At 33.8% G+C, this 10,899-nt stretch overlaps 1 protein-coding gene across 2 annotated transcripts; it reads left to right on the plus strand.

Annotated features, from left to right (window-relative positions):
* The first annotated feature begins 1,977 nt into the window (after window positions 1-1,977).
* LOC107945449 (ubiquitin carboxyl-terminal hydrolase 3) lies at window positions 1,978-6,348 on the plus strand. 2 transcript variants are annotated; one of them, XM_016879466.2, is made up of 6 exons: window positions 1,978-2,379; window positions 3,003-3,119; window positions 3,961-4,059; window positions 4,254-4,442; window positions 4,962-5,143; window positions 5,581-6,348. In XM_016879466.2, exons 1-6 carry the CDS (start codon window positions 2,263-2,265, stop codon window positions 5,981-5,983), a joined length of 1,107 nt encoding a protein of 368 aa, XP_016734955.1. In that variant the 5' UTR covers window positions 1,978-2,262; the 3' UTR covers window positions 5,984-6,348. The 2 variants fall into 2 exon arrangements, with proteins under 2 accessions (XP_016734955.1, XP_016734956.1); XM_016879467.2 differs by lacking the exon at window positions 1,978-2,379 and adding an exon at window positions 3,763-3,854 and having other exon boundaries at window positions 2,997-3,119.
* The last annotated feature ends 4,551 nt before the right edge of the window (window positions 6,349-10,899 follow it).

Consider the following 10,899-nt stretch of genomic DNA (forward strand, 5'->3'; position numbering starts at 1 on the left):
AGGTGAATTTCAGAAGGAATATAAGAATAAATCTGATGGTACACTTCTGATGAAGAAGGATAGTGTTGATAGAGATTGTGATCCGAGGAAAAGGCGTAAGCTCTGTTAATGTAAAAGTTCTTTAAAACAGTAAGAAAACAAGTATACGCCCATTGTTAAAATTCGCCTGGAAATGCTATTTGCCATGGTTAAGCATTCGCCAATAGTTTGGGAGTGTTCACCCAAATTTCCTTGTGTTTAGAGTATTGATCTTCTAGTTTAAGTGTATGAATTTGCAATTGTAGTATCATTCTTGTTTTGTAATTCGTCTAAAAGGGTTGTATAAATTTTTTTCTGATGTTCACTAAGTTCTTTTGAACTTACCACCCCTCTTTTTCTTTCCCCTTTTTCAGGTGGTGCTTCGTTGTAAGCTTGTTGAAGGGACTCGGCCAGAAAGAGCGACCTTTGCAGTGAGCTTTGCTGTGTTTATTTTGTAACATGCATATGTTCTTTAGGGGTGGTGTGTAATTCTATTTTGAATTTGAATCTATATTAAAGTACCTTTTTATTTAATTACAATTTTAAAAGAATGTTACCCCTTGTGGGATTAGTTAAAGTTTTTTTTATGAATTACAATTTGTGACGTGATTTTTACTTGTATACGCCAAATTGTTTTATATATTATGGTCACTTCCAGTAATGTATTTCTAAAGGATAGATTTCAACTGAAAGTATTAAACTCAATTATGTTCATATTATGGCGCATATCAGTTTGATTATTTGTGTTTTAAAAACTTTCCTGAGTAAACGTTCTAGTTCATTTGTTGTACGTCGAAACTAAGTATAGGTTTGCTTTCTGTGTAATGCCTCAATCGACCATTGGGGATTGGGTTGTTATAGGAAACGCCACATAGAAACAAACTTTCCTATATTGTTCTCTCACGACAAGTTAATTTTGAAGGCTAGAATGTGGTTTAAATTTATCAACACTCGAATCTGCCCAACGTCAAACATGTCCATTGTTGATATGTTCCAGGGACCATTATTGTATGCAATTTTAAAGAAGGAAATAATTTGTGTGGGGACATAAATATATCAGAGTATGCTTCAATGCACAAGGAAAAATAAAGTGGAATTACTTTTCCCACACTTAGTGACAGCCTTATGGATACAAGCAAAGGTGCAAATGCGACTATCAAGTCGGTTCTTACAACCGATAAAGTTTCCGATATTGGAACTAAGTGTGGAGTATCTTATAGGGCATTTGAAACATAAAAGAGCTATAAAAACAAAACCATATCTAGACGAGAATGTGTTATTCGATTTAGAATGGATAGTTCAGTGGATGCAAAAAGTTGGACCAATTTATGAGGACTATGTAAGGAAAAGCAGGTTGAAATTGCTCCAATTTCCAGTAGTTAAGTACGAGGTAAAGGCTAAATTGAGCAAGACGAAGAAAGAGAAGAAATCAAAAGACGAGGAAGATCACGAAGAAGATCTTGAGGAAGATCTCGAAGAAGATCTTGAGGAAGATCCAGAGGAAGTTTCAAAAGGCGAACTAGATAAAGTTGTTAAGCGTCGGAGCCTGATTCCGACTCATTTTGAAATTTTTTTATTTTTTTAAGTTGGACCTTGAATTTTGATTTTATTTGGTATGATTTTTGTTTTTATTTAGTTAGGACGTTAGTATTTTATATATATATTAGTTTTTCTTTGTGGTAACTCTATATTTTTTTTTATGGCATTACAATTTCGAGTCAAAATTGAAAGGAGTATCTTTCCTTTATTTTAAGGATAATATGACAAATAAAGTGTGGATTGACTTTGGTAAAATTTTTAAAATTTTCTGTTATTTTACTTTGTTTTTCCAATACGAAGCAAATCATACTGGTTAGACGGATAAACACGATAGAAATTCTTATTGATGACGTTAGACATCGTAGGTGGATAATTTATTAATTAAATTAAATTAAATTTACAAATCGTTATATTTTATATAAGCACTTCTCCATTCCTTCTTTATTTCGATTCCTTCGTCTCTCCCAAAAGCCGTCTCAAAGAAAACGAAACAAAGACAAAAGGTCCTCATTTCTTATCAATGCCCCAAACTGAATATAAAAACAAATTGCTTTTTTTTTTCTCTCCCTTCCTCTAAACGAACCATTACACAGATCCAAATCAAAACTCAAGAAGAGCCCATCGTGAATGGAGAGATAGAATTGCTGAGTTGAATTGGTCGGGAGAAGATCTGAGTTGATCTTTTAGATAAAGTTAGTTTTATAAATGGGCGCCGCGGGTTCTAAACTTGAGAAAGCATTGGGCGATCAGTTCCCTGAGGGCGAACGATATTTTGGCCTTGAAAACTTTGGCAACACTTGCTATTGTAACAGCGTTTTGCAGGTTTCTTTTTAATTCTCTTCTTTCAATAACGGTTTAATTTGAATCTAATTCCATTTGTCTTCTTTTTTCCCCTTTTCTTCAAATTTTTTTAAATTTATGTTGAATTTCATAGTTTATGTTAATTTTAATGTTGTGGATTTGATTGATTTTGAATTTTTAGCGTTGTAGGGTTTTTTTAAATATATATATATATATAATGTTTATGTTAATCTATTGTGGTATTTTGTTTGCAAATAATGTTTGTACTTTTTGGTTGCTCTAGCATTTCTCTGGCAATCGCTTCTTGATGGCTTAGATAATGTGTTCATTTGACCTACTTGTAGCAGTAGAAGACAAGTATGGCATTGAGTGGTTGAGTTGGATTACATAACACCTGAATTGCTTTAACAGTCATTTCTGAGTGAATTACTGTATGGGACTCTGTGATCATTGATGTAACTCTATTTTATTCTTGCTTTCTAACTAATTTCACATCATTAGCACATGTATGGTCATCTGGGAAGGATTGGAAGTCAGGTTGAGTTGGTTTATTATTATTATTTAAAATTGTTGGCTAACATACTCTCTTAGCTTCAACAATCCTGATAGTCTCATGTCATTTCTCTTTTCTGTTTTTCTTTCAGGCACTTTATTTTTGTGTACCATTTCGTGAACAGCTGCTAGAATATTATTCAAGTCATGAAATTGGTGCTGATGCTGAAGATAACCTGCTGACATGTTTGGCAGATCTGTTTACACAGGTAGTGACTCCGTTAGAATTGTAGTGTTGCACTCCTCTTTCTTTGATGAGCAATCACTATTTCTTTAGAGCAGATTACCTTTTCTACCTAGCGGTAGTTTGTATTCTAGTAAGCCTGCGGTGTCACCATTATTTCCTTTCTCCTTTTACCATAACAATGTGCTTAAGTTGCAATGCCTTGTTTTAGTCTAGCCTCAATTTCCAAGAATTATTCTCCCAATTGATTCATATAACAATCGTTTCTTTTATTATTAGACATCCTAGGAGCCCATGGGCAATTAGTTAGAAGTATGAAGCCGAAGATATCATCTTTATGATTTGATGAGAAATGGCCCCTATGTAAACTTTTAACAAGTAAGATTATTGCTGTTGGAAAATGGCTTATTACTATAAGTCCTCATCATGTTTGCACGAGGACCTGACTTCCTACAAGGAGTGATGTGCATGCATTTTTAAAAAAATATATGTTTTAACATTAGATAAATCATTTTATTTACTGCAAGTCCTATCCTTTCTCATAATTGCTTCTATTTTTTTTCTGCTTCTTTCCTTAACTCTTTCTAAATGGTTTTGTTTGATACTTCATATCGCAAAGTATTATCCTTTAGGAAATTGCTTAGATGCATACAAACTGTTTTCTTCAGGTTTTCTCTTTGGCCTTTAACAGTCGTAAGTTTTAGCTGTAGTGGGGAACATGGTTGTCTTCAGTTTTTGGCAAAGGTTATTAATTGCTTTGGTATATTTTCCCTCCACCTCTCCCTCTCCTGTAGTTAGTCATGCGACATATGTGGCTTATGGTTGATTCCTAACGGGACAAACTTCCTGTTTCTCTTTGTGTTTAGATAAATTTACAGAAGAAGAAAACAGGTGTCATTGCTCCAAAGCGTTTTGTACAGAGATTGAAGAAACAAAATGAGCTTTTCCGCAGCTACATGCACCAGGTAGTAGAGTGCTTTATATTTATTTGGCTCAAGTTCTTTCTCTAAATTGAGGATCTCTTTTGTTTGATTCAAGGTTTTCAGTTGGTATAATGTTGTAGCTTTTTCCTGGCATGTAAGAAAGAAGACTTTCTTTATCACTGTAAAGAGTAATGCCGAAAAGTAACTATTTTTCCCTTTTTTTCTTGATTCGATAGGATGCTCACGAGTTCTTGAATTTCTTGCTAAATGAACTTGTTGACATACTGGAGAAAGAAGATCAATCTGCGAAAAAAGAGGGAGGAACTTCGTCACCATCTGAAAAGACAGTAAACGGTCCTAAGAATCCTCAGGCTAATGGTGTTCAAAAAGAGCCCCTGGTTACCTGGGTACACAAGAACTTTCAGGTCAGTTTGCTAGTTATATTCCTACATTCTGATAAATTGTTCAAGTTACACACTGTATTTACTTTGCTTTGCATGAAATATTGAACTTTCTTTGCTTAGGTTATATCTAAAACTAATAGATAAAATACCACAAAACTTGATATCTTAGTGGAATGACCAAAATTGTAGGAATTTATTAGGTCTTGAAAGCATCTGCGTAGAAAACTAATCTAATCAGTGCACTAATAACTAAGCCCAGCATCACATTACAGCTAAGCCCTTCATCAATTAATTTGGCACTTGCATTACAGCTTTTCTCTTACTTTTATAATCTCATTTGTAATCAATAAATAATAAACTAAAAACCGTGACTGCCTCTATCATCTTCCTCTTAGTGGTTTATTTGTTGATGGTGTCTATAAAGGACTACCTAGTAACACCATTCCCCTCCTCTGTGTCTGTGGGTGGGTGGGTTTCTCTGTGTTTGCATTCAGGTATTTTAGAAAGAATCTCATTATCTGATTGGACAATTTGAGACAGGGAATACTTACCAATGAGACGAGATGCTTGCGATGTGAGACAGTGACAGCAAGAGATGAAGCTTTCTTTGACTTGAGCCTTGACATTGAGCAGAACAGCTCAATAACTAGCTGTTTGAAAAATTTCAGTTCTACCGAGACATTGAACGCTGAGGACAAATTTTTCTGTGACAAGTGCTGCAGGTAATTTCCATTTATACATGTTTTATTGCATCACTTGGATGTATTCTATTTCGTAATGCCTGTTTTCTTCTCACAGTTTCAGGATTCAACTTGTACAAGTAGTTTACAATGGAAACTAATATTTCACTTGATTTCTGTCAATAATCCTGTGTGAGATTTGCAGACTGGCCAGAATGTGTCAAATTTTGTTTTTTAAAGATGTCAATTCTGGTTATGGACTTAATGAGATATGTGGAAGGCAAAACATGCATACTTCATGATTATACATTTTCTTGATGGTTTGAACATCAAACTTGCACGGTTCAATTAACTGTTTCGTTTTTGTAATAGTAGTTAATAGATAGAAAACTTTAATATTTCAATGGTTCCAAAGATGCATATCATAATGATAAATATGCAGAAAGCAATAACCATGGATCATGTTGATTTACTTGCAGTTTGCAAGAAGCTCAGAAGAGAATGAAGATAAAGAAGCCTCCTCACATCCTGGTTATCCATTTGAAACGGTTCAAGTACATTGAGCAGCTTGGCCGGTATAAGAAGCTCTCCTACCGTGTTGTGTTCCCACTCGAGCTGAAACTGAGCAATACTGTGGAAGATGCAGATTCTGAGTATTCTCTATTTGCTGTAGTTGTTCACGTTGGAAGTGGACCTAACCATGGGCACTATGTTAGCCTGGTGAAAAGCCATAACCACTGGTTATTTTTTGATGACGAAAATGTGGAGATGATTGATGAGTCTGCAGTTCAGACATTTTTCGGGTCTGCCCAGGAGTACTCAAGTAATACAGATCATGGGTATATCTTATTTTATGAAAGCCTTTGTGCAAACAAGAGCTGAGAAAAGAGGGCTTCGATTTTACCATGAGTACAGGTATCCATTTCCCCAAATCTCAATTTTCTTGAACCACCTATGCTTTTTCTTTTTTCTTTTGCCGATTTTCTCGACATCCAATACTGTGGGAAGAGCCGGCAGATTCATATCCGTGAGATGTGGATCATAAAAAAATGTATACTTAGGTTTTTGCAATGTACAGTGGATGGTGGAAGCACACTGTCCTTCTGTTTCTTTTTTTTTGTTTGTTTCCACAATAAGAGATAAAAGAGAGCAATTTGTAATGTTGTGAGAAAATCAGAGTTTTTGTATTATTCATGGTTGAATGTTCCAACATTAGCCATGCATATGGATTTTGCTTCTAACTTTAATAGTTAAATGATCTTTTTTTTACCAAAATTAAAAAATGGAATCAAAATTTAAATCGGCAAGACTTTCAAATCCCAATTTAACTAATCCCCATTATTTTGGGGATCAATATTTTGTATTTATCATCTTGCTACAATTGTTACCAAAATTGCAAATCGCAGCAACAAATAAAAAAACTTATAAAGTTATATACTCCAAACTTTTGTAAATGAATTTTTAAAAGCCTATTAATAGTATATTGTCTACAAATATTATCCCGTATACAACACTATAACCATTGATTTGTTGCATCCTTGATGTAATCTTGTGTTCTCCAATTTTAGTATGGTAGAGACTAAATCTTTACTTTGTAACTTATTTTTATTTGAGAAATCACACCCAAAGGAGAAGAGGTCCTTCCCTTCTGCCACACAACCCAAAATCTAGATTTTGCAAGTCGTGTTGGTAACTACGAAATGAAAGAATGTTTTGGAATCGAGAAATGGCACCAAATTACTGTATGCCAGCCCATCTTGCCTACCTCATGTTCTAGATCATTCCATACCTTGGCAGTCTTGTAGTAAGCATTAATGAGCTTCCTTACCAATCAATCTCCTTGTATCACAGGCCATGCAAAGGAGTCTACGACTAAGGTACACTTTAATGATCCATCTTGTTCACTTGAGATCATTTGGTTTAACAGGAGTAGCTCATTACTTAGAGAGATTGAAGATCCATCTACTTACTTGGTGAATACGTAAACACTCTAGTAATATGTATTTCACCAAGGTGAATATTTTGTAATATTAGAGGATTTTGTAATCCTAAAATCTTGGAAATCTATTAAGAATGTCAACTTGTAGATTGCCTTTAATCTTAGCAGTTGATGTATTTTAAACTATACCACTAGATCATGAAGAGCTTAACTATAAATAGAGTTATCCCTCTCATTTGTAACCATTCAATTGTAATCTTTCAAAGTAATGGACACACTTTGAGAGCATTTACTTAAGCACTTAGTGAGCATTGCTTTTCTTTGGCTTTGTTGTTCGTTTGTAGCTTCTTTGCCTTTCAAGTTTGCTTCTGCGTTATTTCCTTAGAGAATTTTCGTTGTAAATTCTAATTTACAACGAAAATTCTCTAAGTTTTTGCCTTAGGGCCACATGATTTACGAGACTTAAGTTCTAGCCCCATGATAGTTGGTATCTGAGCCAGCGTTTAGTAAGTTACCTGTTGAGATGATGAAAAAAGTAGACGAGCAGATTGAGCCTAGGGAGACCTGTAGTGGGTAGGAAAACTAGCAGATTGAGAGATATGCTGTCAGCTTTGAAAGACAATGTTGCCAAACTCGAGGGCTTTATAGGTAATGTGAGGGAGACCCTTGAAGAAGTTGATGGGCGTACCATAGAGCTAGAATCGAGGCAAGATCAACTTAAGGGACAAGTGACAGAGGCTTTCAATGCAAATGTGGATGTCATGCAAAGGGTTTTCAATATTGCTATGGGTAAGCTGACTGAGAAGGATAATGCTCTCAAGGCCATTGTGACGGTCTTGAAGGAACAAATTGAGAAGCTCAAGGGGGAGATCATTGTCTACAAAGTTGCTTTGGGTAATAGGGTGTTAACTGCAACACCCAAGCCTAAGGTGGATATCCCCAAGCCAAAAAAGTTTAAGAGAATAAGGTCTACCAAGGATATGGACAACTTATTGTGGGGAATGGAGCAATACTTCCATGCCAAAGGCATCATGGATGGCACTACTAAGGTAAATATCGTTGTTATGTATTTTACTGATGTTACTTTGCTATGGTGGCATCATAGGTCCACAAATGAGAAACGAGGTAGAGTTAGCATTGGGACTTGAGAGGAGTTCTAAAGTGAACTCAAGGGACAATTTTACCCAAAGTATGTCAAGGATAAGGTTCAGGCGAAGTTGCACGGCTTACACAACAAGGCATAATTAGGGAATATGTGCAACAGTTTAGTGAACTTATGCTCTGAATTTCTGATTTGGGTGAGAAAGAGGCCTTCTTCTCTTTCATGGATGGGTTGAAGTCATGAGAAAAGCAAGAATTACAATGTTGAAGGGTCCAACAGCTTACCAAAGCCATGACTACAACAGAGTCACTTATGGAGTTTGGTGATAAAAAGGTAGAAAAATTTGTGTCTTCCAAGCCAAAATTCAAACCAAAGGGAAATGGCGGGGGATACAAAGGAAAGTTTACCAAGAATGGTGATAGTAAGGCCTAGACAGTGAGAGCTAAGCTCGACAAGCAATGGGAGAAGAAGAAGAAAAGAGGGACAATGTAATAACCTATTTTCAACGGTGTCGAAATAGTGGTTTTAGGACCACAATTTTGTCTAGCGGGTTAGTAAATATTATTTATTTAATATTTATGAGGTTATTAGAGCGCCATGTTAAAGTTTGGTCTAGTAATTTTGATGTTCGGATAGTTACTTATGGTAAAAGGACTAAATCGTAAAAATTGAAAATTTTGATCGCTATTAATTTAAAGGTACTAAATGAGTACAAAGACATGATTGAATGGTTTTAAATAAAAATGATGCCATAAATATTTAGTCGACGGTTTGATTTGTGAAAATTATTAATAAAATATGTATAATGGAAGAGTAATTTGGTAATTAAATAAAATGTTAAGAAAAAGAAAAGAAAAACATTGTCTTCATCATTTTATTATTCTTCAACCGAAAATCACCATTTTTAAGGGTTTAAGAATCGACCAAGCTTAATCTTCTTGCATGTAAGTTAATTTCAACTCGTTTTTCATGATTTTTATGTTTTTGAGATCGTTGTAGCTTAATCTAGCTAACTTAGGGACTATTTTGTAAAAATTTTAAAGGTTTTGAAACTTTCCATTAATGATTTTTAGATGTTCATGAGGCTAAATGATAGATTTATGAACTTAATTGTCAAATAGGACTATTTTGTAAAGTAAATTTGGTTAGTTTTAAGTTTAGGGACTAAACTAATAAAAGATTGAATTTAACAAGGAATTCTTGTAAAATTTAGTTACTTTGGGGATTTTAAGGGACTATATAGAATTCGACACAAAGTTTTTTGTTTTAATTGTGATAAATGTGTAAGTTTCGGTTTTAGTGGCTAAATTGAATAAAAGGTAAAAGTTCAGAGTAATAATGTAAAATGTTATTAAAGGGTCAAATACATATATTTTAGATATTTTAAGGTATTTGAAATGTTTAATTGTGTTAAATTATTATATAAATCAAGAAACGGATCAACTGGTCGATAACCGCGAAAAAGGAAAATGTCGAGAAGTCCCCAGTGTGGTGTTTGTTGCTGTCTCGTTTAGGTAAGTTTGAATTAGGTTGTTTTGTTTAATAACTATTTGAATTCAAATTATGTATGAGTATATATGTAAATGTGTTGGTACAATTGATTGAGATAAGTATTGAAATGGGATTGAAGGACTAAATTGTAAAGTAAGTCAATTATATGTGTTTGAAACGAATTGTATTTTTATGTGGAATGTATATGATCATGTGGATTATAGTATCATGTTATAAATATGGAAAGAGTATGAGAATTGAGTTAAGGCCCGTGTGAGCTTAGTGAATGATACAAATGACGTGCCATTAAGTATCAGGCACTATGTGCCGATGATTATATTTATCAAATAATTTGTACCGGTGTTACTGTTATCAGAGAATCTATGCCAGTGTTATATTTATCAGGTACTATGTGTTGGAAAATCGAGTTTGGAAAACGCAGTGAAAAATAAATTTAGGGAAAAATTAGAGTTTTAATTTTTTTCGAAAACTAGAACTTGGTCGTGATATTTGAAATAATAAACACTTAATCAAATTGTTCCTTTTTGATTCATCTAGGATGAATGCTTCGACCGAATAATCTTCTCCGCTATCCGCAAGTTCACATCTACTGAGTGTGATTTCGCTTTGAATAAGAAAATTTTTCATAAAAATTACGAGTGGGGTAATTTTGCAATTTCTCTAAATTTTTATGCCAATTTGTAAATAAGAAAAATATCTCTAGAAATTTTCTGAAATAATTTCTTTAGAGAATTTTCTCTCTACAACTTTTCTCTTGAATTCAAGTGTGCCAAATAATGACCCAAGACTCTCTTTATATAGGGAGAGTTTAGAAAGTGCAACTATGATTAAACTTAATTATTTTAATATTAAATTAATATAATACTTATCAAGATAAATATTGGATTAAATTTAACATTACATCTTATTAAATTAATAGAATATTTATCTACAAGATAAACATTAAATTAAATTAAATATTAAGATAATCACTTTGATATTAAATTAATAAAATCCTATTAAGATATGTATTAAATTAAATTAAATATTAAATCTATTAAAATAATATTATATTTGGAATACTTAATTTGAAATCAAATTCTCTGATAGAGTCTTGATAGGAGTGTAATTCTTCCATTGCTCAACCACTGAAGATACACAGCCGCTAACCATTTGCTAGCCACTGGAATGCCACCATGGTAGCTGTCGATATCCCGAGTTGGTTCGGTCCGAGCCAATGTAGACCTGATTGGTTCGGTCTAGCCA

The sequence above is a fragment of the Gossypium hirsutum genome, chromosome D12 (genome assembly GCF_007990345.1).
Source record: "Gossypium hirsutum isolate 1008001.06 chromosome D12, Gossypium_hirsutum_v2.1, whole genome shotgun sequence".
NCBI classification, from domain to species: domain Eukaryota; kingdom Viridiplantae; phylum Streptophyta; class Magnoliopsida; order Malvales; family Malvaceae; genus Gossypium; species Gossypium hirsutum.

Bases quoted from the DNA above. Each gene is read 5' to 3' on its own strand.
- LOC107945449 (XM_016879466.2), top strand. From the start codon at position 2,263: ATGGGCGCCGCGGGTTCTAAACTTGAGAAAGCATTGGGCGATCAGTTC. The intron at 2,380-3,002 runs GTTTCTTTTTAA...TTTTTCTTTCAG, and splicing joins ATTGTAACAGCGTTTTGCAG to GCACTTTATTTTTGTGTACC. The intron at 3,120-3,960 runs GTAGTGACTCCG...CTTTGTGTTTAG, and splicing joins TGGCAGATCTGTTTACACAG to ATAAATTTACAGAAGAAGAA.